General features: G+C 56.5%; 2 protein-coding genes across 5 annotated transcripts in view; one reads left to right on the forward strand and one right to left on the reverse strand.

Annotated features, from left to right (window-relative positions):
* Positions 1 to 21,469, forward strand: part of LOC108296811 (SREBF chaperone) — a 68,839-nt gene extending 47,370 nt beyond the window's left edge. The window contains exons 4-24 of the mRNA XM_017519439.1: positions 6,850 to 7,007; positions 7,841 to 8,061; positions 8,244 to 8,349; positions 8,996 to 9,142; positions 9,429 to 9,445; positions 9,496 to 9,655; positions 11,062 to 11,174; positions 12,880 to 12,974; positions 14,374 to 14,472; positions 14,631 to 14,849; positions 15,687 to 16,063; positions 16,512 to 16,700; positions 16,832 to 17,033; positions 17,104 to 17,219; positions 17,680 to 18,199; positions 18,295 to 18,380; positions 19,994 to 20,076; positions 20,180 to 20,346; positions 20,513 to 20,593; positions 20,797 to 21,003; positions 21,080 to 21,469. Of these exons, the coding sequence (XP_017374928.1) occupies positions 6,850 to 7,007; positions 7,841 to 8,061; positions 8,244 to 8,349; positions 8,996 to 9,142; positions 9,429 to 9,445; positions 9,496 to 9,655; positions 11,062 to 11,174; positions 12,880 to 12,974; positions 14,374 to 14,472; positions 14,631 to 14,849; positions 15,687 to 16,063; positions 16,512 to 16,700; positions 16,832 to 17,033; positions 17,104 to 17,219; positions 17,680 to 18,199; positions 18,295 to 18,380; positions 19,994 to 20,076; positions 20,180 to 20,346; positions 20,513 to 20,593; positions 20,797 to 21,003; positions 21,080 to 21,325 (3,609 nt within the window). The 3' untranslated portion in view covers positions 21,326 to 21,469. The remainder of the gene's footprint in view (positions 1 to 6,849; positions 7,008 to 7,840; positions 8,062 to 8,243; positions 8,350 to 8,995; positions 9,143 to 9,428; positions 9,446 to 9,495; positions 9,656 to 11,061; positions 11,175 to 12,879; positions 12,975 to 14,373; positions 14,473 to 14,630; positions 14,850 to 15,686; positions 16,064 to 16,511; positions 16,701 to 16,831; positions 17,034 to 17,103; positions 17,220 to 17,679; positions 18,200 to 18,294; positions 18,381 to 19,993; positions 20,077 to 20,179; positions 20,347 to 20,512; positions 20,594 to 20,796; positions 21,004 to 21,079) is intronic.
* A 262-nt stretch (positions 21,470 to 21,731) lies between these two features.
* The window catches only part of PTPN23 (protein tyrosine phosphatase non-receptor type 23), a 33,244-nt gene continuing 27,053 nt past the window's right edge, over positions 21,732 to 27,922 (reverse strand). For all 4 annotated transcript variants that reach the window (XM_037729829.1, XM_017519282.2, XM_037729848.1 and 1 more), the window contains 15 exons: positions 27,837 to 27,895; positions 27,584 to 27,663; positions 27,357 to 27,471; positions 27,213 to 27,278; positions 26,685 to 26,830; positions 26,092 to 26,403; positions 25,862 to 26,016; positions 25,619 to 25,770; positions 25,353 to 25,532; positions 23,477 to 25,280; positions 23,195 to 23,379; positions 22,962 to 23,066; positions 22,752 to 22,890; positions 22,544 to 22,657; positions 21,732 to 22,465 (listed from right to left, as the gene is read on the reverse strand). In XM_037729829.1, the coding sequence (XP_037585757.1) occupies positions 21,986 to 22,465; positions 22,544 to 22,657; positions 22,752 to 22,890; positions 22,962 to 23,066; positions 23,195 to 23,379; positions 23,477 to 25,280; positions 25,353 to 25,532; positions 25,619 to 25,770; positions 25,862 to 26,016; positions 26,092 to 26,403; positions 26,685 to 26,830; positions 27,213 to 27,278; positions 27,357 to 27,471; positions 27,584 to 27,663; positions 27,837 to 27,895 (4,092 nt within the window). In that variant the 3' untranslated portion in view covers positions 21,732 to 21,985. The remainder of the gene's footprint in view (positions 22,466 to 22,543; positions 22,658 to 22,751; positions 22,891 to 22,961; positions 23,067 to 23,194; positions 23,380 to 23,476; positions 25,281 to 25,352; positions 25,533 to 25,618; positions 25,771 to 25,861; positions 26,017 to 26,091; positions 26,404 to 26,684; positions 26,831 to 27,212; positions 27,279 to 27,356; positions 27,472 to 27,583; positions 27,664 to 27,836; positions 27,896 to 27,922) is intronic.

A 27,922-nucleotide genomic window follows, 5' to 3' on the forward strand; every position in this document is an offset into this window, starting at 1 on the left:
GGGTTTCACCATGTTGACCAGGATGGTCTCGATCTCTTGACCTCGTGATCCACCCGCCTCGGCCTCCCAAAGTGCTGGGATTACAGGCGTGAGCCACCGCGCCCGGCGAGTGTGCCCTTGATATGTGAGGAGGAGTACATTTTACTGCTGATCTTCCTCCTGCAGACTCATAACCCCAGTCTAATGATGAGTAAAACATCAGACAAATCCTAGTCGAGGGATACCCTCCAAAATGCCTGACCAGTACCCCTCAAAGCTGTCAAGATCATCAAAAGCAAGGGAAGTCTGAGAAACTGTCACAAAGCTACAAGAAGCCTCAGGAGACACGACAGCTAAATGTAATGTGGTTTCCTGGATGGGATCCTGGAAAAGAAAAAGGACATTAGGCAAAAACTTAAGAAAATCTGAATACACTTTGGACTTTGGTTAAGAATTTCACTGTTCGGCCGGGCGCGGTGGCTCACGCCTGTAATCCCAGCACTTTGGGAGGCCGAGGCGGGTGGATCACGAGGTCAAGAGATCGAGACCATCCTGGTCAACATGGTGAAACCCCGTCTCCACTAAAACTACAAAAAATTAGCTGGGCATGGCGGCGCGTGCCTGTAATCCCAGCTACTCAGGAGGCTGAGGCAGGAGAATTGCCTGAACCTAGGAGGTGGAGGTTGCGGTGAGCCGAGATTGCGCTATTGCACTCCAGCCTGGGTAACAAGAGTGAAACTCTGTCTCAAAAAAAAAAAAAAAAAGAATTTCACTGTTGACTTTGGGTTTTGGAAGAAGGACTGCAGAGATGAAGCATCATTCTTTTCATATCCCTCAGCCTCCTAAATTATTTTTAAAATTCCCATACATTAAGGTTTAGTCTGTGCACTGTAAAGTTCTTGGTATCTTCAGTTGTTGGGATGTATCTATTTATTTATTTTTATACGGAGTCTTGCTCTGTTGCCCAGGCTGCAGTGCAATGGCATGCTCTTGGCTCACCACAACCTCCACCTCCCGGGTTCAAGCAATTCTTCTGCCTCAGCCTCCCAAGTAGCTGGTATTACAGGTGTGTACAACCATGCCCAGCTAATTTTTGTATTGTTAAGTAGAGATGGGATTTCATTATGTTGGTCAGGCTGGTCTTAAACCCCTGACCTCATGATCTGCCTGCCTCAGCCTCCCAAAGTGCTGGGATTACAGGTGTGAGCCACTGCGCCTGGCTAGTTGTTTGGATTTTTTAAAAAGCCATTCTAATGTAGAGAAATCTCATTGTGATTGTGATTTTAATTTTCACTTCCTAGATGACTAATGACCTTAGTCACTTTTTCAAGTGCTTATTGTTTGCCTGTCTTCCTTCATGACATTTGTGTTCAGATGTCCCCATTTTGTGTTGAGTTGTTTGACTTCTTTTCATTGAATTGTGAATCTTTATGCTGGAGACAGTTCTCTTTTTATGTAGGCCTCCTCCTCCCCTTTTGCAAGGTGCTTCTCCACAGTGGGATTGGTGGCTGCACCCTACAGTTATACCTTTAACGTGTCCTCCAGAAAGGACTCTAGTCAATTATGCCATGTCTTTGTGCTCTGAGTTAGGCTCACCGTGTGTTGTCACGGTGACTACTGGCCTCCATGGCTACTCTTGGAGAAAGGCATTTCTTTCTGGGCACAGGGATGTTTTTACCAGAGGAAATGAAGAGCAAAGCAGAAAAAGTAGAGACTTTATGTTTTCCAGCTCTGTGACCTTGGGCAAGTTACTAACACCTTGTGCCTTAGTTTCCACATCCATAAAATGGGATAGTAATTATACCTACATCATACATTGTCATTTTTGTGATTAAGTGAAAGAATGCAAGGATTTAGCACAGTTCCTGGTTCATCGCTTGGATTCAACAAATGTTTGTGGCTGTCGCCATTGTTATCATTGTCATTGATCATGTCTGGCTGGTCAAGCACAGGGGAGAGGTTTCATGTGCTTGTACTGCCTTGTGGTGTGCACCAGAAGTACACTGCTTAGGCTTTATCCCTCAGCTTGATGTGACTTCCTCTAGGGAACCTTCCTCAGCTCTCTTGCAATATGTCCTCAGCTTCTTCTTTGAGCTCTACATGACTACGCCATTGGAGTCATGTTTCACCTAAGTTTATATACTCCAATGTTTTATACATAGTAGATGCCCAAGAAAGGTTTCTTGTTGAATAAAGAAGCAGTGTGGCTTATTTAGGAGACAGTGAATCTGCAGGCTTTTTTTGGAGCATGGTAGGTAGAACCAAGTTGAATCCTGGGCTGTGAAGTTTAAACTTTAGTTCTGTAGACAGTGGGAAGCCATTCCCTTAGAGGCAATGATTCGATGACAGTGGTGGTAGAAGACCCATTGTGTTGAACTCGCAGAAACTTGTAGACTGAAATGATTGTGCCTGGGACACCAGCTCCAGTCATCATAGTTTTAAGGGATAATAGAAGTGATATATATAAAACTAATATATTTTCAGTACTTTGCTAGATCTTCATGGTTCACATGAGTTGTTTTGTTTGGTCCTCATGGTGTTCTGGTGAGGTCTGAGGTTTTGTTCTGATTTCCTTCAGTAAGGAACAAAGCTTGGAGAGTATAGAGGCCATCATCCAAGGGACACAGCCAGGGAGTGGTGGCACTGGGATTTGAACTCAGGTAGGTCTCCTGAGCCTGCTCTTCCCACCACAGCCCTTGCCTGCCAGTGTTGGAAGGCAAGGATCAGGAAGCCTGTTCTCTAGAAGAGCTGAGTGTCTGGAGTCCTCCACATCCTGTTCTGAGGGAGCCCACACAGGTGCACAGGTAAAATACCTGGAGCTCTAGTTTGCTCTATCTAAATAGGAAGGATTCTATTTTTCAAAAATCTGGGGTCTCCAGCACTATCTGGGTCCCCAAGACTGGCTCATTATGAAAATCTGAGTCTTGGCCGGGGCACTGTGGCTCATGCCTGTAATCCCAGCACTTTGGGAGGCCGAGGCAGTTGGATCACCCAAGGTTGGGAGCTTGAGACCAGCCTGACCAACGTGGGGAAACCCTGTCTCTACTAAAAATACAAAATTAGCTGGGCATGGTGGCGCATGCCTGCAATCCCAGCTACTTAGGAGGCTGGGGCAGGAGAATCACTTGAACCCAGGAGGCGGAGGTTGTGGTGGGCCAAGATGGAGCCATTGCACTCCAGCCTGGGCAACAAAAACAAACTCCTTCTCAAAAAAAAAAAAAAAAAAGGAGAGAGAGAAAAAAAATCTGAGCCTCATACTAAGGCCTAGCTGGCAGGTCCACAGAGGTGGCTGGGCTTGTTCTATGCCAGACTTCCACGCCAGCACTGCAGTTTGTGGTCGCGGTGTGAGCATGGATACAAAGTTTCCAGGAAGCTCTGGGTGGGAGCTTGATGCTCTGAACCATGGTGGCCAGAGACCCCGGGGGCCCCCAGGACCTCAGCTCTTCTCCCACGCTGCTTGTGCTAGGCCTTTCCTTCTGTGTCTTTCTTCATGCAACTCACGTTGTTCAGAGTTACCCAGCCCTGGGTTTCAATCCTGGCCCTGTTGCCTATCAGTTGTGTGACTCTGGACATTTCATATGATCTCTTTGAACCATGGCTTTCTTATCTGGGTCCTTGAGCCCAGTGTCTCTCACAAGGCTGTAGTAGAGTTATCAGCCAAGGCTGCAGCCATCTCAAAGGGCAACTGGGGAAGGATCTCCTTCCAGACTCACTTAAATGTAGGTTCCTTACAGGCCGTTAGTTGAGGACCTCAGTTCCTTACTGTGTGCTGGCTGAAGGCCTCCCTCAATCCCTTGCCACATAGGCCTTCCCTGAGCAGCTCACAATGTGGTGGCTGGTTTCAGAGTGGTGGCTCCCGAAAGAAGGGGGCCGGGGTGGGAGAAGGAGTCATAGTCTTTTGTAACCTAATTGGAAAAGTGATTTCTTACCACTTTGGCTGTGTTTGTTCGTCATAGGCAAATCATTAGGTCCAGCCCACTCTTAAGGGGATGGGATGGTACAAGGGCATGAACACTAGGAGTTAGACGTCTTTTGCCTGGGGACATCTGGGCCCCACTGACCCTTACTTCCTCCATCATCCACTCAGGATACCAGAGTTTCCATGCCCGTTTCTCTCTTGAATATTAAGTAGGGATTGTGGGAGCTCAGCGCAGTGAGTGTGGGCCCTGCCTACACTTCCCTACCAAGTTAGTGCTCCTGCGTTGCTCAGGCCTGTGTGAGCTTCTGTTCTGGTCACAGGCTGTGGCAGCCAGCTCCATCTAGGTGCCTCTGTGCCTCCCAGCAGCTTCTAGTGGCTGAGTATGATAGAGAAGACAAAGTGGATGAGGCCTTCTGTCCCCAGAGTCCTCACTAAGGCACAGCGACATAAAGTTCACAAATCTCTGATTGTTCCTTTGTGCCCAGGGTCCCAGGAGGCATTAACTTGCTGTGCTTGGTCAGCATCTTGGCCCTTGCCCATGCTGTAACCTGGAGTATGGCATCGGTAAGTGGCTCCACGGCCTCCCCTTCGTTTACACACATGCCCCTTGGAGTTCCTGACTGCGGCCCAGGTGTGCAGACACTCCCTCATCCCTCAGCTGGGCTGAGCCCTGCCCTGAGTCCACACCTCACAGTGCACCACTGTCTGTGGGCAGTCTTTCCTTGTTTCCAGTTGTCACCAACTCTGGGGGAGTCTTTCCAGAGCATTGCTTTCATCAGGCTGCCCCTTCACCTCAGAGACACTGGGCTTTGCTTTGTCAACTGACTAAAATCCTGACAGCTCAGTCAGGCTTCGGTCTGAGCCTGCCTGTCATCTTCCTCATAATTTCTGTTATCCCCTGACAGGTTTCCTTGGTGCAGATGTTCAGGCCTTCTGTGCTGTCAGCATCCCTTGCAACTCACATTCCCTGTTGCCCCGCTCCCACCTGTTCTTTTCTAACCTATGGCTACACTCACCTTCTCCCGGGCCTGACCCTGCGGTGACTGACCCAGCATATGTTTTGGGATACTCCACGACATGCCTATCACTGAAGATTGCGTGCGCGAACGCTCTTGTCGTTGACATTCCTGATAAGCTCTTGAAGGGTAGGCAGATTCTAGTGAGAAAAGTGTATGGTATTTAGTGAAGAGACCTTGGTTTGAGTCCTTGCCCCACCCTGCCTGGAGTGTGAAGCTCTGAATGCCTGAGCCTCTCCTTGCTTCTCATCAGGCTGTCCTGGGGGTCAGATGAAGTGATATCCGTACTGTTCCTTGCTAATATTTCTGCTCATCTCTCAGGCACGGTTTGTGTGCGTATGTGGTGTGTGCATACATCTTGATGCTGCAGGGTGAATGTCGCTATTCCTCTTTCACAAGGAGGAAATTGAAATCCAGAGTCGTCAAAAGTATTTCCAAGGCCATACATTTGGAAAGCTGTGCTTTAAAATTGGGTCCTCCGATCTTCAAAACCCACTACTCTGCTGCAAGTGGCAGCCCTGGGCAAGTGAGACAGCTCTATGCTTTGGGGAGTATGGAGTCTTATGGTATGGTCAGCAGACATGTTCCATAAAGGACTAGATAGTAAACATTTAGGCTTTGCGGCCTCTGTTGCAACCATTTAACTCTCTATTGTAGAGTGAAAGCATCCATAGACAAAGTAATGTAGGGATGTGTCTGTGCTTCAGTAAAAACTGAATGTGAAAAAACAGGTGCTAACCAGCCCGGGCAACATAGTGAGACTCCATTTCTACAGAAAGTAAAGAAGTTAGAGGGGAGGGGTAGCATTAGGAGAAATACCTAATATAGATGACGGGTTGATGGGTGCAGCAAACCACCATGGCACATGTAGACCTATGTAACAAACCTGCACATTCTGCATATGTATCCCATAACTTAAAGTATTAAAAAAAAAAAAGAAGTTAGCCAGGTGTGCAGGTGTGGCACTTTGGGAGGCTGAGACGGGGGGATTGCTTGAGCTCAGGAGTTCAAGCGAAACATAGTGACACCCTGTCCCTACAAAAAAGTTTTGACAATTAGGCATGGTGGTGGTACATACCTCTAGTCTCAGCTACTTGGGGGGTGGGGGTGCTGAGGTGGGAGGATTGCTTGAGCCTGGGAGATTGAGGTTGCAGTGAGCTGACTGGGTGACAAGAGTGGAGACCCTGTCTCAAAAAGAAAAACAGGCGTGGGCCCTGATTTGGCCTACAAGCCATAGTTTGCCTACACCTGGTCCCACAGTGCTTTTTCCATAGTAGATGTGTTATTGAGCAAAAGGAGCTCACTATCCAATGTGCTGGAAGCCAATACTATGACACTGGGATTCAGGGAAAAGAAAAGCTTTGTATTGAAGGTTAACTCCCTAGGCGACAGGAGTCCAGCTCAAATCTGCCTCCCTGTGCTGGCTTTAAGGCAGTAATTTTTTTTTCCTTTTTTTTTTTAGGATTCGAACACAGGAGAGGCAGTAATTTTATTAGAAAAGGTTTAGAGGGTGAATACTGGGATTAGCAGATGATTGGTGGAAGGAAGGGGGATGTCTGGAAAGTCCTTAAGCATGCAGTTATCTCTTCATGCCACCTCATGGGGTCCCACGTGCAAATTCTGGGGGAGTTAGTGAAATATGCAGTGGCAATTCAGGCTGTGACATCGGCAGGCTCATTCTGCACAACTTGTCGGCCATCTTGGTTCCAGCTTATTTCAGCCAGTTCTTTTATCTCATAAGTGGAGGCAGTGTTTGGATTTCAGCCAGTTGTTTCTTATCTGCCATCCTGCAAACTCAAGAACTTCTATTAGTCATTGGTTTCTTAAACTCTTTGGGCCATGATTTCAGATGCCCATTCAGTGCCTTGAGTTGGATCATGTTTCTTCCTCCTGTGCTGAACTGCTCTTTCCACCCCTCCCTCATTTTTTCTGCAGTATGTGGGTGCGCCGGTGGCTTATGTACAGCAGATATTTGTGAAGTCCTCAGTGTTTCCCTGGCACAAGAACCTCCTGGCAGTAGATGTATTTCGTTCACCTCTGTCCCGGGCATTCCAGCTGGTGGAGGAGATCCGGAACCACGTGCTGAGAGACAGGTACCCCTCCCAGAGTCCCTGGCCTCCCTGAGTCCCATTCTGTACTAAAGGGAAAGTTACGGACCTCACTGTAACTCCAGTGAGCCAGTCAGCTTTGCAGAAATAGAACAAGCAAGAAGGATGGAGGGTGAGCCAGCCTTGAATTTCTCAGCATCCTTGTGGGTCCATGGTGGCTGCATTGCCCTTGGACCTATGCCAGTGGCACACACACAGCCCTGAGTCTCATCCTTACATCCCAGATGCACTCCGTGTCCACTGAGCTGACTCATGACTGGCATGGATTCCTGCCTTTGGGTTATGGTGTGTAATGGTGGTGTCTCTGCTGATGAGAAGCAAGCTCTACCTGGGGGTACCTTCTGAAGCCCCAGCCCAGATCGTGCTCCCCTGCCTAGCAGTGAGACTCTGGATTATGCTGCCTTGGCATACAATGTGTGTAATTGGCAAGCTGCATCACTGCCAGGTTTTAGTTAGCTAGTGGCATTGACAAATATTTTAATGAACTAAATGAAGCTCCTAATTTACCCCAGTCCCTGGTCATCCACTGCATTGGCCAGGGTGTTTTAGTGGGTGGGGTTGTGCATGCTCCCGTAGTACACTTGCCTGTCCTCAGAAGGGATGGGCTTTGGGGCCCCACATGCACTTTGAAAGTCAGACACGGTTAGGTTATTGGCCACCTGGAAGTACTTTGCCCTGCTGCCCTAATCGTCAGGCTCTTTGGGGATACCAGAGCAAATATGGGGCATTGAAGAACAGACAGAAGACGTCCCCTAAGTACAACGGATCTGCCCTCTGGTGGCAGACATAGCAGGTGCCTTGTCCTGTCTCCTGCATAGCTCGGGGACCAGGAGCTTAGAGGAGTTGTGTCTGCAAGTGACCGACCTGCTGCCAGGCCTCAGGAAGCTCAGGAACCTACTCCCTGAGCATGGATGCCTGCTGCTGTCCCCTGGGAATTTCTGGCAGAATGACTGGGAACGCTTCCATGCTGATCCTGACATCATCGGGACCATCCACCAGCACGAGCCTAAAACCCTGCAGACGTCAGCCACGCTCAAAGGTAGCCCTGGCAAAAGTTCCCTTCAGACATGTAAGGGTGCCCATTGGTCACTGTCTTTTTGTTGGGCACTTAGGCGGATCAGAGTTTACCCTGTTTCCTGGGGTGGGGGTGAAAAAGGGGTCCTTGTTGGCTTTGCAGTAGCTGTGATTTCTTTGTCAGTACCTGCTGGTTTCTGCCTGCAGACTTGTTGTTTGGTGTTCCCGGGAAGTACAGTGGGGTGAGCCTCTACACCAGGAAGAGGATGGTTTCCTATACCATCACCCTGGTCTTCCAGCGCTACCATGCCAAGTAAGATTGAGAGCGCCCTGGGCTCCTGACTGGTCTGCTGAGTGACATGAGGTTTTGAGTAGTTCCTCTTCTGGTTAGAGTGTTCTGAATGCCCCCCTGGGAACTTGGAGAGTTTCCAGGCCTCCTGTTGAAATGTTTATATCCCTTAGACTAAATGATGCTGTCTGCCACATTTTAATGGGGGTGACCTGGCAGCTGATTAAGTGTAGGGGACTAAGGCGGGGCTGGCAGTCTCCGTGTCCTGGTGCCTCCTCTGGTCTCTCGAGCCTAGGGCAGGCATCCCCAGCTGGTTACTACTGAGCTCCCTATGGCCTGAGTCCTTTCCGGTGGGGCACTGCAGGTGGCTCCCCAGCTGGCAAAGGCACTTGAGGTGCTTCTGATAGGCTCTCCTGGCAATCAAGAGCGGTGTAGTAGATCGGGAAGGGGAGATTGAGAAAGGAGTAGGAGGAGCTCCTGAGAAAACTTTGTCCCCTTTGTGATTTTCCCAGCACCCCTGGAGATTATAGAGAATCTCAGGCATCATAGGGAAGTTCCCTTCCAACACAGGGGCGGGAGGGAGGTCCTGATGGACCCTCTGTCCAGGATTGTCTTTGCGCCCGGAACCAAGAGGGACGCTTCCATCTACCCCCACCCTGCTCTTGACCAGGTTCCTGGGCAGCCTGCGTGCCCGCCTGATGCTTCTGCACCCCAGCCCCAACTGCAGCCTTCGGGCGGAGAGCCTGGTCCACGTCCACTTCAAGGAGGAGATTGGTGTCGCCGAGCTCATCCCCCTCGTGACCACCTATATCCACGCGTAGGTTCATGACAGGGAGGCCAGGGGCTTTCTCCAAGCTAAATGGGCATTTCCATGTCACCTGGTTCCTTGCCTCTGGAGGTGGCTTCGGGTAGAGATATAGGAACACACCTGGTGGTTGCCAGAGCTAGGGCTTCATCCCCCAGCAGGGTCTTAGGGGCTTGGGTGGGGCCAGGGCTCTTTCCACATTCAGCCCCTTCCTGGGTTAGGGTTCCTAAAAGGTGTGCTGTGTTCATGACAGTGGGAAGTGCTTGCGTCTGTCCCTTTGTTTTGGTGAAATCAGGAGCTTTCCCTTCCTCTACTGTCAAGGTACCCTACTCTAGGGAGCCCCTGTGTGCTGGGGGCTGGGGGAGGGGCCACCCTAATGTGCCCTCTCTGCCCTCCAGGCAAGATCGACATGGTCAAGTCCAAGTGGGGGCTGGCCCTGGCCGCTGTGGTCACGGTGCTCAGCTCGCTGCTCATGTCTGTGGGACTCTGCACACTCTTCGGCCTGACGCCCACCCTCAATGGCGGGTAGGTCCCCAGCAGGCTCCACGGCCACAGGTTGGGCCGCCGGCCAGAGAGCCTTGCACTTCTGGGTACTTGGCCTTCCCTGGACTGGATGTTTGCTGTGAACTCATGTCTTCACATTGTCGTTTTTTGACATTTAAGAGGTACATTTTCTTCCTCTTTGTCTGGCCGGCATTCATACCTGTGTGTATATAGCATACGTATCTAGCTATAGTTAGTGTCATATGTACAAACATATATATTTATGGGCTGGGTGAGTATGTCTATTTGGGGTGTGTTGGTATGTGTGTGTTTATGTGTATACATGAGTATGTATTGCATGTGTGTAATTAGATATGTGCGTCTGTGTTTAAACATTTTATATACACACCGCAGCTTGATGGCTTAAGCCACTGAAGGTGTGAGACAGATAAGAGAACATTTCTTTTTTTTCATGATTAGAACATTTTAGTGCCTAATGAAAGAGGTCATTTTAGAGGAAGCTCTTTGGAAGATACGAGTACACTGTAATTTGTCGCCTTTCCCACTTGCCCCTTGCCACTCCTCTCTGAGTCTTAATCTGGAAGCCCTTCCCTGGGTTTGTCCTCAGGCTTTGATCTTGGCTCTGGCTAGGTCCACCTGCCTGTCTGTTAGTGGTTACTAATGGATTATGAATTGGCCTGTCCCCAACCTTGGCCCATCAGGCTGCTCATAGGAAAAGCGACATTGTGTTTTGTTTCTGGTAACTTCCTTGTTCTTAGACACCTGCTCCCTTTCCTGAGCCTGAGAGTGTTAAACACTACCCTTCCACGATCCTGTCTGCCATATCCTCCACAGGGCCCTCCCTTCCTTCGGCTCCAAAGCAGAGGTTCTGCAGGGTGTAACTTGGCGGGCGTTCCTCACGCATGGACTTTCTCAGGGTCTGCCGCGGGGGTGTGGGAGGGTGGGCTCAGACAGCTGGTAGAGCTTTCTGTGGGAACAGTTTCTCTTCTCCACACATGGCTTCTCAGCAAAGGTGAGTGGGTCTTCAGGGTGGCTTCGTCTCCTTTCATTTAGCTGTGAGGGGTCAGCCCAGAGTTCCTGGTGTGGGTCTTGGCAGCAGTCATTGTCTTAAGCCAGCGGTCTTCTGGGAAGGGCCAGGAGAAGTGTGGTCTAGCGGTGGTGCTGCACAGCCCTCCCATGCCGGATGGCTAGAGACAGGACGGCTGCTGGCCCCTCAGCAAGGCTCTGGAGCCTGCCTGAAAGCTGGGCGCTGTGTAGATGCAGGCCTTGTTGGGTGAGGTGGACAGGGGAGGGTTTCTGCCCAGTGCTTGTGGGAGTCACTCCGCAGCCTCTGTGAGAGGCTGGACACCCCACAGCCTTCCCAAGGGCACAAGCCTATTGAGAACCACCACAACACTGTCCCTCACTTTTTCCTTCTCTGTCCCCAGCGAGATTTTCCCCTACCTTGTGGTGGTTATTGGGTTAGAGAATGTGTTGGTGCTCACCAAGTCTGTGGTCTCAACCCCGGTAGACCTGGAGGTGAAGCTGCGGATCGCCCAAGGTAATGCAGTGGGAGAGTGGGCAGGGGCCTGTAGGAGGGGCTGGAGAGGGGCCCGTTCCTCTTGCTGTTAACACTCTGTGAGCAAACAGGGGTCTCTGAAATGTCCCTTGCTCTTGCCTCCAGCATAATACGTAGTGGGCCACTGGACCCTGGCAGCTCTTGAGTGTGTGCCCTGAGGAGCCATGGGGCCACTGGACTGTACTTCGTCCTGGTTCATATATCTGTAAGAAAGCAAACCACTCATGCCTGTAATCCCAGCACTTTGGGAGGCTGAGGCGAGTGGATCACAAGGTCAGGAGATCAAGGCCATCCTGGCCAACATGGTCCCACCTTGTCTCTACTGAAAAATACAAAAATTAGCTGGGCATGGTGGCGCGTGCCTGTAGTCCCAGCTACTCAGGACTCTGAGGCAGGAGAATCGCTTGAACCTGGGAGGCAGAGGTTGCAGTGAGCTGAGATTGTGCCATTGCACTCCAGCCTGGCAACAGAGCGAGACTCTGTTTCAAAAAAAAAACCACACAAACAAAAAAAGCAAACCAGGCCGGGCACAGTGGCTCACGCCTGTAATCCCAGTACTTTGGGAGGCTGAGACAGATGGATCACTTGAGGCAGGTGGATCACTTGAGCCCAGGAGTTCGAGACCAGCCTGGGCAACATGGTGAAACCCCATCTCTACAAAAAATACAAAAATTAGCAGGGCATAGTGGCATGCACCTGTGGTCCCAGCTACTCAAGAGGCTAAGGTGGGAGGATTGCTTGAGCCTGGGAGGTCAAAGCTGCAATGAGCCATGATCACGCCACCGCACTTCAGCTGTGGGTGGGGCTTGTGTTTGGTGGTGGCTTTCTGTCTGGGGAGTTTAGCATCTAGTATTTTCCCTTACTGCCTCACTCCAGCACACTAGGCCCAAGCCCCTGGATCTGCTGCCTTCACAGCTGCCAGAAAAGCCCCCTCTGGCCCTGCTGGTAGAAGCTGAGGATCTGGGGTTCTAGGGAACATGAGAAGAGGGAGAGCCTAGCCTTGGAGGTCTGGTCGCTTGAGCCTCTTCCTCCTTGTCACCTGTGTCTGTGAGGAACGAGGCTGTAGGCAGGCCGTCCATTCATCCAGCAAACCTCTGTAAGCCTCTGTGATAGGCCAGGCTCTGTGCTGGATACGGAGTTAGGAAGAGATGGGGCGAAATGGTCCTTACCCAGTAGGAGCTCCAAGCCTTAGACATGCAACAGTGTGATAGCATGGGATCGGGGCTCACCACAGGAAGGGGCTTGAGGAAGAACACAACCAGCTTTTCCACCTCTCAAGTGTTTCTGCCCTGTGGCTGGTGGGCACACTGTCATACTGGCCCGTGCAGACCAGACAAGAACCACATGCGGAGGTTAGATGTGGTTGGAGTGGGGCGCACTTGGCTATCCTTGTACATTTTCTCGTCTCCACACTGCTGCTTCCGTCTTCTGATGGTTATAGCTCTCCCCTGCACACTCCATGCTGCGAACCCCCCTGTTCCCTGTAGCAGCTGTGTGGTGGTGACAGCACCTTAGAGTCCGGGCATTGGCAGGGTCCTGAGGGTTGGGTTACTTTGGTGGAATGGCTGCTTCAGACAGCTGGTGGCCCTCCCCATGCCTCTGCCACTCCGAGGCCCATGAGGTCGTGTGAGTCATGTTGCAGAGAGCAGCCACGTGCTGCCCTGTGCCCTGTTGCTGCCCTCTGCAGGCCTAAGCAGCGAGAGCTGGTCCATCATGAAGAACATGGCCACGGAGCTGGGCATCATCCTCATTGGCTACTTCACCCTAGTGCCCGCCATCCAGGTAAGGCCCCAGGGCCTGCCACCTGGATGAGCATAGAAGCAACTGCTGTGCTCCCCAGCTGTGCAGCCATGGGCAGCGTGCTCCCCTCTTCCAGCACAGGCATCCTTGCCTGGCAAACCGATCACTGCAGCACACAGATGGCCAGTGGCATGCCTGGCTCAGAATTGTTCGGCAAAGCCTGGCTGGGTTCCGAGATTGAGTGCCTAGCCAGGCAGGCTTTGCCCGTTACCCTTTCTTCCTACCCCTCCCTGCCTGCTTCCCCTTCAGCCAAGTGGCAGGAGGAGGCTGCAAGGGCATGGCAGAAGCTGGGGACAGGCTGTGCCGTTCCAGTCACATCTGTTTCCCATTTCTGAGGGAGAAGCACCATAGGGTCCCTAGACCCTTCCTCTGGTCTCCTCCCTTGGCCCTGATGGGTGCTGCAGTCTCCAGACGCATGGCCTTGCCTGGCCTGACCTGTGAGAGGGCCAGTTCCCATTGCCCAGAGTGACCCTGCTCTTGGCAAAGTGCCCTTGCTCAGCTGTGGGCTGTGAGCAGAGGTGGAGGTGGCCCTACACTGAGCTGGAACCCCAGACTGATGCCAGCCATTCTGAGGAGCTGCGAGAAGGGAAGGATGCCATCTTTTCTCCCCATCCTTCCCCCAGGGCTGGCAGGCCAGTTGAGGGATGGGGATGAGCAGAGAACAGATGGGCTGTGGGCCTTTTCTCCTGGAAAAACAGTAGTGAGTGCAGGACAAGGTACAGTCTTGGCACGTTAGAGCTGAGACACCGCTGTGCCACTGTTGCACCCCATGGCCTTACCCCAGATCCAAGTAGCACTGTGGTGATGTGCTAGAGGTCTCAACACTGACATCTCAGAAAATTCTGTCTGCTGACAGAGCTTGGGGAGCAGAGAGCTCACCCTTTTTCAGTTCTGGAGGAGAATTAATCTCTCTCTCTCTCTTCTTATTGCTTTGGGGCAGTTGCTGGCTGGGAACCTTTCTGAGAGCCCCTGAACCAGGCCTGGGCTCTGGCTGGGTTGCTGTTGCGTGAGCAGGGTGGGGACTTAGTGGGGAAGGACTTTTGGGGGAGCAGGCTGGTGGCGCTTAGAAATTTCCAGGTTGGATCAGGCCTTCAGTCCTCTCTAGGGAGACCGGAAGATTCAGGGAGGGTACCCTCCACTTTTAGCCCTTTCTGAAAAAAGTGTGAGGGTTTCTGCTGCCCCCTGGTGGAGATGGCATGATCTGCTGGTGGTGTGTGAGCTGAGGACCAACCAGTATCTCTTCTTCTTCTCTGCGGTGCCCTATCTGCTGCTGCCCTGCTGGTTCTGAGGTGGCTATAGTCTGGGCACTGCTCCTCTAGGACTGGAGAGGTAAGGTCACAGCACCCTTCCCTCCACCCCGCCCCGTGTGCTCTGATTCCAGGAGTTCTGTCTGTTTGCCGTGGTGGGCCTGGTGTCTGACTTCTTCCTTCAGATGCTGTTTTTCACCACTGTCCTGTCCATTGACATTCGCCGGATGGAGGTAGGAGTGGGCTGAGCCCTTCCCTGCCTACCAACTCAACCCTGGCTGTCCTCAGGGAGCCCTGGGTGACAGGGGTGTAGACCTCGGGCAGGGCAGTAGTCCTGTGAGGGCAGCCTCTGGATAGTGGACTCAGGCCCTGACCACTGTGTCCCCAACAGCTAGCAGACCTGAACAAGCGGCTGCCCCCTGAGGCCTGCCTGCCCTCAGCCAAGCCAGTTGGGCAGCCTACACGCTATGAGCGGCAGCTGGCTGTGCGGCCGGCCACACCCCACACCATCACGTTGCAGCCATCTTCCTTCCGAAACCTGCGGCTCCCCAAGAGGCTGCGTGTCGTCTACTTCCTGGCCCGCACCCGCCTGGCACAGCGCCTCATCATGGTACCTGCCACCCCTGCGTTGACCTCTTAGTGCTCCAGGCCCCTTGTGGTGCTGCACTTGGCCTTAGAGTGGCAAGGGGTGCTCCTCAGGTCCTGGTGGCCCCTGGAAGCCTGGCTCTGGGGAGCTGCCTGTTGTGTCCTCCCTGCCCAGACCCTGGTGGCTTCTGAGGAGACAAGCCTGTCTGTGGGAGAAGCAGCTCCAGGGCTCGCAGGTACAGGAGCTGTCCTCGCCCCAGAATGGCCCAGGACAAGAGCCTGCTAGTCGAGTGCTTTGAGATGGACCCACCTGTGGCCACCACATTTCCCTGGGTCAGGTTCATCAGCTGCTGCATCGTGTGCAGACGCTGGAAAGTGCTGGGCAAAATCCGTCACCAGCCAGGCTGGGCTGGCTGTGGGGCAGCAGTGCCTCTCCCAGGGAGCTGAACTGAGATGAGAGGAAGGCTGAGGGCCCCTGGAGAGTCTGGAGCAGATCAGGCAGCTGGCCCTGTGGCCTTGCTGACCATAGGAATGGTAGCAGTTTTCCGGCACCAGCTGAGGTGGAGATTAGGGGCGGGGGCATTCTGTGTCAAACCTCAGGGTGCTTCAGTGTATTTCCAGGCCAAGAAATTCAGCCCCTAAATGTGGAAAGGGAAGCAGGCCCCTCCAGTGGCAAATGTTGGCAGGTGTTAGCAGGAGGACTTGGAGAGGCAGGAGGAAGGGACAGAATGGGCCTGTGTCCTCTCTCCGTCCCCAGGCCTCAGGTCCCTATGCTCCTTCCTCCCAGCATGAGGGCTGAAGCTGCTGGGGATTAGGGCATGTTCCTCCAGGGGCCCCACTGAGTACCCCCACCCCCCTGCAGGCTGGCACCGTTGTCTGGATTGGCATCCTGGTGTACACAGACCCAGCAGGGCTGCGCACCTACCTCGCTGCCCAGGTGACGGAACAGAGCCCACTGGGTGAGGGAGCCCTGGCTCCCCTGCCTGTGCCTAGCAACATGCTGCCTGCCAGCCACCCGGACCCTGCCTTCTCCATCTTCCCACCTGATGCCCCTAAGCTACCTGAGAACCAGACGTTGCCAGGCGAGCCACCTGAGCATGGAGGTCCAGCAGAGGTCGTCCATGACAGCCCAGTCCCAGAGGTAACCTGGGGGCCTGAGGATGAGGAACTCTGGAGGAAATTGTCCTTCCGCCACTGGCCGACACTCTTCAGCTATTACAACATCACGCTGGCCAAGAGGTGAGTTGGGCTGTTCTGGTTGCCACCTCCTCACTCAATGGTGTCAGCCCACCATCCCGGTTCCCTGATGCAGGAGACCCCCAGGTTTGAATTCTGCTAATAATCAGGCTGTGAGGTGGGAACTGTTGTTCTAGGCAGCCATAACCTGAGAGGGTCCGAGGTTGCTCTGAGGAGTCACCGGTTGCTGCCAGCCCTTGGCAGAATGAGACCCACCCACCTGTGCCAGGAGTGGGGAGGGAGTAGCCCACATGGCCACAAGGGCTGCTTGGGTGCTGGTATCTGGGACCCAAGGTTGGCTGCTAAGCTGGTCTGGGGAGGGACCTCTCTGTCCCCCAACCCCCATGCTGGGAGAGTCTGGCTGTTGGAGCTGAGCCCTGCCTGGGGAGGAGGGAGGAGACTGGCTGGCCTGGGAGGCCTCCCGCTAAGGCTGCCCACTGTCCGGACCCAGGTACATCAGCCTGCTGCCTGTCATCCCAGTCACGCTCCGCCTGAACCCAAGGGAGGCCCTGGAGGGCCGGCACCCTCAGGACGGCCGTAGTGCCTGGCCCCCGCCGGGGCCTGTACCGGCTGGGCACTGGGAGGCAGGACCCAAGGGTCCAGGTGGGGTGCAGGCCCACGGAGACGTCACGCTGTACAAGTAAGGCCGCTGGGTAGGATGGGGTGGTGTGGAGTGCAGGGAGGGGGACGGATAGGGAAGAGCAGGGGAGAGAGAGGGGGAAGGGACAGGCTTTGGGGGTGCATCTCGCAGTAGTCCACCCGCCCGTGCAGGGTGGCGGCTCTGGGCCTGGCCGCAGGCATCGTGCTGGTGCTGCTGCTGCTCTGCCTCTACCGCGTGCTGTGCCCGCGCAACTACGGGCAGCCGGGCGGTGGGCCGGGGCGGCGGAGGCGCGGGGAGCTGCCCTGCGACGACTACGGCTACACACCACCCGAGACAGAGATCGTTCCACTGGTGCTGCGCGGCCACCTCATGGTGAGAGGGGGCGCAGTCCTGGAGGGGGAGGGCGGGTCCTGGCCCGCACCAACACCGCACGCTCCCACAGGACATCGAGTGCCTGGCCAGCGACGGCATGCTGCTGGTGAGCTGTTGCCTGGCGGGCCACGTCTGCGTGTGGGACGCGCAGACCGGGGACTGCCTCACACGCATCCCGCGCCCAGGGTAGGTGCGGCTGCCCTCTCCTCCTCCGTGCCACTCCAAACCCTCTCACCCCTCCGCTGCCCTGTATCCCTCCTCCTCTCTCCTTCCCACTTATCCCCCCTCCTTTCTCCTTCCCACTTATCCCCCCTCCTTTCTCCTTCCCACTTATCCCCCCTCCTTTCTCCTTCCCACTTATCCCCCCTCCTTTCTCCTTCTCATCCCTCCTCCTTTCTCCTTTCCACTTATTCCCCCCCTTCTCCTTCCCATGTATTTCCGCCTTTCTCCTTCCCACGTATTTCCACCTTTCTCCTTCCCACGTATTCCCCCCCTTTCTCCTTCCCACGTATCCCCCCTCCTTTCTCCTTCCCACATATCCCCCAACCCATCCAGGCACCCTCCCATCCCCTCCCACCCCCCTCACCTCCCTCACCCCCTCTCAGCTCCCCATCCCCTCTCATTCCGCCCTCCTGGCCCCCAGCAGGCAGCGCCGGGACAGTGGCGTGGGCAGCGGGCTTGAGGCTCAGGAGAGCTGGGAACGACTTTCAGATGGTGGGAAGGCTGGCCCAGAGGAGCCTGGGGACAGCCCTCCCCTGAGACACCGACCCCGGGGCCCTCCGCCGCCTTCCCTCTTCGGGGACCAGCCCGACCTCACCTGCTTAATCGACACCAACTTTTCGGCACAGCCGCGGCCCTCAGAGCCCACTCAGCCCGAGCCCCGGCACCGGGCGGTCTGTGGCCGCACTCGGGACTCCCCAGGCTATGACTTCAGCCGCTTGGTGCAGCGGGTGTACCAGGAGGAGGGGCTGGCGGCTGTCTGCACGCCAGCCCTGTGCCCACCCTCGCCTGGGCCAGTGCTGCCCCAGGCCCCTGAGGATGAGGGTGGCTCCCCCGAGAAGGGCTCCCCTTCCCTCGCCTGGGCCCCCAGCGCGGAGGGTTCCATCTGGAGCTTGGAGCTGCAGGGCGGTCTCATCGTGGTGGGGCGGAGCAGCGGCCGGCTGGAGGTGGGCAGAGGGGCTGGAGGTGGGCCGAGGGACTGTTGCCCCGGGGATTGTGGGCCTTTCCGGCAGGCAGGTGCTCACAGCCTCGGGACTCGCAGGTGTGGGACGCCATTGAAGGAGTGCTGTGCTGCAGCAGCGAGGAGGTCTCCTCAGGCATCACCGCTCTGGTCTTCCTGGACAAAAGGTGAGCTGGCCTGTGGCAGCCCCAGATGTCCCCAGCCTTTGGTGGCCAGGCCATACTCTCCAAGTCTTGAGTCCTGGCTCCCTTCCATTGCTGTCTTGACTCGATTGACCTTCTTGGTGTCCAGCCCCACACCTGTGAGCAGAGGGCAGTCCACTTGGATGGGAGGGTGACGACTAAACTGTTAGGGGTGTGAAGTGCTGGGAATAGGGCCTGGCACGTGGTGAGCTCCCAGGGTCTTAAGCACTGTGACGGTGGGGAGCAAGACGCTCTTGTCCTTTCTCGCTCTTCTCAGTGAAGCCAGTTTCTCTGTAAAGCTTGTCAATATTGAACCTTTGGGGTATCTTGGTTGCATTTTTAGTTATGGAAAAGGCACTTGCAGAACTCTTCTTGGCCGCTGGGGGCTGTTCTCTGTTCCCTGCTCTCTCCCTGCTCCTGCTGTGCTTGCCTTGCCCTCCTCAGCAAGCCTGCCGGCTGTGGGTGTCCCCTGGGCTCCGTCTACACACACACTCCCTTGGGAGTCTCAGCCACCCGGGCTGGCTCCCCCTTCTGAGCTGGTGAGCTGGGTCTCCCCCCATGGCCCGGTGCCTTCTGCCAAACATCTTCCCCTGGCTGCCCCACGCTGGCTCCTCCAAGGCCCCTTGACTGTTGGTGGCAGCACCATCTAAGCTAGAGCTGGAAACTTTGTTTTTCCTTGGGGAGGGGGGGCGTCCCTTGTCCTTAGTGTTGATTTCTGCCAGTGGCTGCTGCCGCCATTCCTGTCACCTCAGGTTTTACACAGGCCTTGGCCAACATCTTTCTCCCCTCCATCCTGGCCAAGTTCACCAGGTTCTTCCATGCTCCTTGGAAATTTTCCTTTGCTGCGTGTTTTAGCTTTAAGAAGAGCCCCAGTGTCTCAGCCTGACCCTCAGGGTTCCTGGTGACTGTAGTCTCTCCTTGTCCACCCACTTCCAGGCATACACTGTGGCTTGCCCAGGTCTGGTGTGGGCCCTTCAAATCCATGGGCAGACGTTGTAGACATCCATTGCCTTTTTTGCTGCCATAAGATTTTGAACCTCATGGGTTACTGGGCAAATTTACCCATCCCTGCCTGTCAGCCTGGACCTACGAATTGTGGGAAGCAGAGAAAATCCTTCTTTGTGGAAAAAGGAATTGGTGTGGGCTGTGCTTGGGTTGAAGCTGCTTCTGTGTGATGGAGAAGGCAGGCTCCCCCAGCGCCTAGCACAGCCCACCCTGCCTCCTGTTTTCCCTCAGCAGCCTTCCCTTTGGCTCCGGGCTACATGGAGCCCTGCACTTGTTTTGGTGTTTTAACTTACAAGCTTACGTGATGTTCACGAGGTACTTACACGTGTCAGCCCATTTGATTCCCATGACCATCTTGTGAGGTGGGTACTCTTATCCCCATTTTACAGATGAAGAAACTGAGGCACAAGGAGGTTAATATTTGGAGTTGCCCTCTGGCTCCAGCATCAGTTCTCGCACTGTGTGCTTGCTTTTTGGCCATGTCCCTCCTGTCCCTTCTTGAACTGGCCCTTTATCTCTCTTGTGCCCACATGCTCAGCCCCAGGGCTGGGGCTCTGACGGACAGGCCCCTGGCAGCTGTTTTTCTCTTTCAGGATTGTGGCTGCAAGGCTCAACGGTTCCCTTGATTTCTTCTCCTTGGAGACCCACACTGCCCTCAGCCCCCTGCAGTTTAGAGGTTGGAGGGCCAGGGCGGGCATATGTTCACACTTGGTGGGATGTACAGGGGCCATCTCCCCATTGCCTTCTCAGAGATCCTTCACTTGGCCATTTGTCCTCAGGGACCTCAGGGCGGGGCAGTTCCCCTGCCTCTCCGATGTACAGCAGCAGCGACACGGTGGCCTGTCACCTGACCCACACAGTGCCCTGTGCACACCAAAAACCCATCACAGCCTTGAAAGCTGCTGCCGGGCGCTTGGTGACTGGGAGCCAAGACCACACGCTGAGAGTGAGTATTGTCTCTTCTCTTGGGTGCTGGAGTGGCCTGGCACGGGGGGTGGGAGCCTGGTGCATTCGCCAGGGAGAGGCTGGTGGAGTCCTGGTGAAGGATGGAGGGTGTTTGCCGGGCTTGGAAAATCCCAGAGGCCAGAACCTGAGGCCCATCCCTGTCCCAGGTGTTCCGTCTAGAGGACTCGTGCTGCCTCTTCACCCTGCAGGGCCACTCAGGGGCCATCACGACTGTGTACATCGACCAGGTGAGGGGCCCGCAGAGGGCTGTGGGTAGGGTAGGGGAGTACAGAGCCAGGCCTGTGGTCCATGTTTGCTGACTCCTGGGAGCTGGTTCCCAGGGGCCTTCCAGGAAGCAAAGTAAGGGTCCCACCCACCAGGGCACAGGGACACCACAGCTGACAGAGGTAGTCCACCACTTTGACCCTCCTCCCCTGGCTTGTTTCCCCAGACCATGGTACTGGCCAGTGGAGGACAAGATGGGGCCATCTGCCTGTGGGATGTACTGACTGGTAGCCGGGTCAGCCACATGTTTGCTCACCGTGGGGATGTCACCTCCCTGACCTGTACCACCTCCTGCGTCATCAGCAGTGGCCTGGATGACCTCATCAGCATCTGGGACCGCAGCACGGGCATCAAGTTCTACTCCATTCAGCAGGTAGAGGGGGCGGGGTCATAGGATTTTTGGCATTTTAGAGGACTCAGGACTGAGCTTGTCATGTCCTTGCCTCTAGGACCTTGGCTGTGGTGCAAGCTTAGGTGTCATCTCAGACAACCTGCTGGTGACTGGCGGCCAGGGCTGTGTCTCCTTTTGGGACCTAAACTACGGGGACCTGTTACAGACAGTCTACCTGGGGAAGAACAGTGAGGCCCAGCCTGCCCGCCAGATCCTGGTGCTGGACAATGCTGCCATTGTCTGCAACTTCGGCAGTGAGCTCAGCCTGGTGTATGTGCCCTCTGTGCTGGAGAAGCTGGACTAAGCGTGGGGCCTCCCTGCCCAGGCAGGGGGCTGGGGTGCTGTGGGGGGCCCGTGCACCGGACCTGGACTTGGGGGAAGGAGCTGAGTATCTTCCGGCCGCTGCCTCCTAAATGTAAAAATATTAAACTTTTTTTAAAAAACCACATCTGTAAGGGACTTTGGGAGCTACTTGTATCTCTTGGAATTGTGCACACTCCCTGCCTGGATCCTCCACAGAGCTGCTGAGGAAATGTATAGCGTGCAAGGGTGTGTGTTAGATGAGCAAGCCAGAGCTGCGGGGCCCTTAACAAACTGTCCTGGTGGTGTGTCAGTTTGGTACCATCCTGTCATTCGTGAAAAGAAGAAGTGCCGAGTTCCTTGTTGTGCTACTGGAGCTGAGGTGGCAATGGGCACACTCAGACATGGGCCACAGAACAGGGTGGTTTATTATTTCAGTAGCAAAGAGCTGAAAAATGTCAGGTCCCATAAAGGAGCAGAACCTGACCCAGAGCCTGCAGTGCGTCTCCGCCCCACAGGGGTGCGGGCTGGGCCAGGCAGGGCTGAAGGCAGCAGGAATGGGAATAAGAGACTGTGCCCACTGAGAGGCTCTGCTGGGTGTGTGTGGGTGGGTGGGTGGGCATGAGAGATGATGTAGTGTAAGGACCAGGTAGGGGAAACCTGGTCAGGTCTTGTTGAGTGTCCAGAGTGGATCCAGAAGGCTGAGGGGGTCGTCAGAGGGCCGGGTGGCCCGAAGCCCCTGCCCGTTATGGGCCTGCAGAAAGTTCTGCTTGCTCATCCGCTGCTTGCCTCTCAGGGAGCTGTCCAGGGAGAAGGCCTCTGGGGTCAAGGAGGCCAGCAGCTCCAGGGAGGAGGAGGGGGGCCCTGAGCTGGGGGCTTCAGGCACTGGCGGCTCCTCCTTAGGCTGGGGAGCCTCAGGCAGGGGGGAGGAAAGCGGGGGTGGGGAGGAAGATGGGACTGGGGTAGACTCTGGGAGGCTGGCTGGTGGCAGGCCTGGGGGCTCTGCAGGGCCTGGCAAGCTGGCAGCCAGGGACTCCAACCCCCCAGCAGGCCGGATGCTGAGCTTGGCAATGGTGGCCTGGATGGAGCTGATGGGCACATCCCCACCAAGGACCAGGTCCTGGGAGTCCTGAGGAAGGTGGTTCTGAGAAGACAGAGTGGGTGAGGAGAGGGAGTCCCAAGGCTATGGCCATCCCAGCAGCTTCCAGGGAACCTTCCTCACCTTCTGGCTGATGCTAGCGCTAGCCAACGGTTTGCATGGAGGGGGCACACCGTGGCGCTGCAGGACCTGCTCCACGTGTCTCGCCACTGCCTCATAGCAGAACCTGAGGTGCAGCTGCACAGGTGGATTTGGCTGGGTCATCTGGGCAGGGGCCATCACCCCGCAACAGAAGGCCCATCCTAGCCCACCTGCCCAGATCCTCCCTCACCTTCTCCTGCAGCATGTGCTTCCTCTGCTGCCGCATGCGCCGCACCAGCTGAGGCAGCTCGGGGATCCCGTTCCCAGCCTCTACCTCCTGCACGGCCGCATAGAGCAGGGCGAAGGCTCCCGTGCGGCCCACACCAGAGCTGTGCCAAGAAGGGAGTATGAGGCCAGGCCAAGAGCCCGTGGAGGAGGAACCCTCAGGCCCACCCTCTACCTGCAGTGCACGACGATGGGCGTGTGCAACGGCCGCTGATGCAGGTAATGTGCGTGCACCTCCTGGATGAAGCGCAGCAAGTTGCTGGGGCTGTCGGGCAGGCCTCTGTGGGACAGGATGGGGCAGGGAAGGGCCTATGAGCCAGGCCTAATCTGAGGCCTGTACCCCTCCCAGCACCAAGGACTGGACAGCGCCCCCAGAGCCCCAGCCACCATCCAGAGCAGTGGACGCACAACTCAGGCCAAGTGGGGAAGTGGAGGTGCACGAGAGAGCGCTTGAGGCTCTGGTCTCGGAACTGCAGGCTCAGCACGCGCTCCACATGGGTTTCAGTGCTGCGGACGCTGCTCAATGCCAGGCTCAGAGCACCGTGTACCATGGGCTGGCCCCTCTCGGTGGGGAAGTAGCGTGCCACTTTTTGCTGAGGGACAGACAAGCCAAGACAGGGCTGGTTTTCCAGGGTGCCCTGCCCTGCCACCCCACACTGCCCTTGTGGGCACCCATTCCAAGCCTCTCACCTTCTCCATCTCAGCCTCAGAAACCAGCATGACAATGACCGACACTTTCTGCTCATGGACCATGAGCCAGAAGTCAGCAGCTGTGCCAGGCAGTGGGGCCTGGGTGGCCACTAAGGGGGGGCAGTACGGCGAGAGCCCCTCCACGCAGCTGGCATTGATGTAGTCATCCTTGCCTGAGCGCAGCACCACGCGGTTACTGTCATAGGGCATGACATCCTGGTGCCGGTTCTTCAGTGAGTAGCAGCGGGCGATGGCGATGGAACGGCCTCGGGCATCGTGTTCCTGCGCATCTTGTAGCTCCCGCCAGACAGTGTCCAGAGCCCCCATGTCCCCCAGCTGGCCCCGAAAGGCCTCTAGCTCCTGCTGCAACTGCCGCAGCCTCTCAGGATGCTCATAGGGGTCTTGCTCGATTAACCGCAGGGCCTGCGGCCTACGGCCCTCAGCTGCATCCACCTTGGTAGGCTGCAGCAGGGGCTGCCCACCCCCAGGAGGCTGAGTGCCACCATGCTGGCTCTCCGGGCTGGAGGAGAGCAGGTCTGCAGCTGCAGCGCCTCGGCGCAGGCAAGGGGGCGGCTCTGCTGCTGGGGGCCGAGGGGGTACTGGGCCAGGCCCTGGAGATGGGGCAGGTGAAGGCACCAGGTGGGGACTAGGGGTGGGCTGGCCAGCAGGCAGGGGCCCTCGGATGGTAAGAGGGGCTGCCTGGGGGCCCATGGGTCTGGTAGAAGGGGCAGGACCATAGGCCAGTGGGGGATGGGGAGGCCGAGGGGGCCCAGGGCTAGTGAAAGGCAGAGCCCCTGAGTGGGGTGGCAGAGGGTCTTGAACAGGACCTGGGTAGAGCTGGGTGTGCAGAGGGGGTGGCGGCTGCCCCAGGACCCCAGGCTGAGGGGCATAGGTGTAAGGGGATTGTGGGGGTAGGAGTCCTGAGGCCTGGGGTGGGAAGAGGTGCTGATGCTGGAGTGGAAGAGGCTGCTGTGGGGGCTGAGGCCCAAACGCTTGTGAAGGATGGGGCTGGGGCTGGGGCTGGGGCTGGGGTTGGGGCTGGGGCTGGGGCTGGGGCTGGGGCTGGGGCTGGGGCCGGGGCCCAATCTTCGGGGCTGGAAAACCTGTGGGGATCCCAGGAGAGAAGTGGTGCTGGGTTGGGATGGGTTGCTTGGCTCCTACAGGGTAGGTGTAAGGCGTGGGCAGTGGGTGTGGTGGGGGCACTGGGAAGCAGGGCTGGGGAGGAGCAGGGGTGGGGTTTGGCCGAGGGGCCATGTGGCTGGAGATGGGTGCCTGGATGCTGTCTACCGTGGTGGTGGCTGGCCGAACCCCCATGGCCAATTCAGGGCCTGAGAATTGAGGTGGGGCCGAGGGCAGACCTGCAACTGGTGGGGCTGGTCCTATGCCCCCATAGGGACCGCTCACCACGCCATGCTGGGGGGAGGATCGGGGCACAAGGCCCAGCTCTGGGGTGTAGGCAGGGGCTGGGTAGAGGGCAGGCCCAGGTGCCACGGGCATTGCAGAGGGCCCTGGGGCCCTGGGCTGTATCAGCTGCGTGGGGCCTGAGTAGGTACCAGGGGGCATCGGGCCTGAGAGGTAGTGGGGTCCTGGGCCTGTGGAGCTTGGGAAGGGGCTGGGAGGAAAGTGGAGTGGGGTGGCAGTTCCCAGGAAGGCGTCGGGTGGTCGTGGGGCAGCCACCATGTCAGGGGGCAGGCTGCGTAGCTCCTCAGGGGGGTCTCCTGCCTCCACTGCCTCACTCTCCTCCCTGCGGGCTAGCAGTGGCTTTGGGGCCGTGGGCCGTGGCGGCGGCTTCTTCTTCAGCTCCCTGTGGGACAGGCCCCCATCAGCCCAGCCTGTCTAGACCCGAGCCACACCACAGCCCCAGGGTCCCACCCACCTGTCCAGGAGCTGCTGGCGGACAGCTTCTCGGGCCTGGCAGATGGACTGCGTGCGCTCCAGCAGGGCGGCCACCTTGCTCTCCAGGTCTGCATAGAAGTCCCTGCCCTCCTGCGACTTCTTCATCAGGTCCTCATAGGCTTCATATGAGGCCACCAGGGTCTGCAGCGTGGAGTTCCACCTGGTGAGCAGAAGGGCCAGCACCAGGTGAGCCACAGGGGCAGACACCAGGTGGCTCCGGGCAAGAGCAGAGGGCTGGGCACTGACTTTTGGTCCAGGTCACTGAGCACCCGCCGCACGGCCGCATACTGCACGTTGGCTTCTGTTAGCGCACGGAGGACGCGGTCCTGGGCTGCCAAGTTCTGTTCCAAGTAAACCTTCAGCTGATCGTACTTCTTCAGCTGCTCCTCAAATAGTTTCTGAGGGAGGGGTGGGGGTGACACTCAGGACCTCAAGTCCTAAGGGTGGAGCCCAAAGCCAGAGCCCCTCCACCCCACTCACCCAGCCCACCTTCATCTCTGAGTGGTCTGTGGTGACCAGCGAGGCAGTGATATCATCCTTCTGGATAAGCTCACGCAGCTGCTGCTCCAGGGACACACGCTGGTCTCGCATCTCCTGCACCTTGGCCAGGATGCGCTTTAGGTTCTGCAGCACGGCCTTGTCCTCTATGGGCAGCAGCAATCAGTGAGGCCAAGAAACCCCCCACCTCGAGTCTCCCCATGGGGTCGGGCAGGGCTCACCTGGGGTGAGGGCTGGTGTAGGCAGGGCAGCCCGGACCTGGTCCAGGGGCCCGCTGAGGAGGCGCAGGTTGCCGACGTGCAGGTTCATGGCACGGTGCAGCTCGCTGTTGGTGAAGGAGGCCTTCTCATGGACTTCCATGTACTTGGCCCATTCTCGCCTCACCTCGGCCAATTCAGCCTTGGAGGTGGCGGAGATGGCCCCAGCCTGGCCCACCGCCTCCTGGAACTTCTGCTCTAGCAGCTCATCCTCCTCCAGCAGATCTCTGATGTCCTTCAGGGAGGCTTCCACATCCGTGAACACACCCGACAGCACTGGGGGGGTGGATTGTAGGCGCCCCTGAGGCAGGCCAACTGGGCACCCATAGGCCCCTCCCCCGAGAGACAGAGCCGCCCCCTCAGGTCAGGGCTTGAGTGATGCCCATCGCACACTGAGCTCCACAGATGCAGGGTGCACAAGGTACACTGATCTAGAGGAGTGGACGTGGATGCCTGAGCCAGGGCCTAGAGGGGTGCAGCCTCCATCCTCAGTGACCTGGGACATGGAGGAGGCCACAGCAGATGACCTCCACCTGCTTGCTCTGCCCCTCACTCACCTTGCATGGACTGGACGAGGTTCTTGACAGTGTCAGGCCGGACACTGAGGGCTGCACACTTCTCCATGAGCTGGGGTGGGATGTGACTGTAGGCATCAAGGTTGTCCACAGTCTCGGGATCCAACTGCATTGAGTCCATGAACTGGCTGTGGGGGGCAACAGGGCCAGGTGGCTGCTGACCCAACTCTGACCACATCAAAGGAGCTGCTAGGGCGAGCCTCACCACTGAATCTGCAGTCTCAGCATTGAGCAAATCGGACCTTGGACCCCTACTACCAGGTCCGGCCTGGACCCACAGAACATGCCCAGGGCACTGCTGGAAACAGTGGAACAGAAGGTACCTCCTCCTCCCAAGACATGACTCCTGCCTTCCACACTAGCCCCATCACCCTGGGCAGAAGGCAGTGTTGGGGAAGTTGTTCGGAACAGACAGACACTTCACTCCTCTCCCAGCACAGGCAGCCCTGGGGCCCTTAGGCCGGGGAAGTACCGCCCGCCTCCGCCTCCCGGCCCAAGTCCCACACTCACTCTAGGACCTCATTCTTGTCCTCAATCTTGGCCATCATCTCCCGAAGCAGCTTGGCCTTCTCCTCACTGCAGAAGCAACAGAGCATTTGCTGGAGACCCACATCTTGGGACACCCCACCTCCCTCTGTGCCACCCTCTACCCACCTGTACAGTGACGAGGCCTCGTGGGCAGCCATGGGTACTAGTTTGGCAAAGATGTCAGGGCCTGTAACAGCTGGATCTGTGGGGTTCACTGGCAAGGGCTTCACCAAGGGGGCTCCTGAGGGTGTGGGAATGGTGGGGATCAGGCCCACGAAGAGTCCTGGAGGTAGCCTCCTGTGTCCTGTCCCCACCCCAGCGTCACTCCTGCCCCCACCTCTTGGCTCCCCGACCTTTTACAGGCTGAAGAGTGTCCAATGCTGGGACAGCCTCGTGGTAGATGAAGTCATTGTCCTTCTTGGCCGAATTGTACCTGGGGGTCAGGAGCAGGGGGAGTGGGCAGTCACGAGGTGTCAGCGGGAATCAGGACCTACTTCCCATGTGGGACACTGCTCTCTGGCACTGGAGGCTTCCTCCCAAACATGCCAGCAGAGGCACAAGACCCTTTAAAAAAAGAGGAAACCAGGACCACCCCCACAGACTCACTTTCCCCCAATGACATCCATAGTGAAGCGAAGCGCATCTTGCACAGTGTCAGGCTGGCCCTGTGGGGTTAGGGACATGGGTAGGGC

Source organism: Cebus imitator, unplaced genomic scaffold (genome assembly GCF_001604975.1).
Source record: "Cebus imitator isolate Cc_AM_T3 unplaced genomic scaffold, Cebus_imitator-1.0 Scaffold0, whole genome shotgun sequence".
In the NCBI taxonomy this organism is placed as follows: domain Eukaryota; kingdom Metazoa; phylum Chordata; class Mammalia; order Primates; family Cebidae; genus Cebus; species Cebus imitator.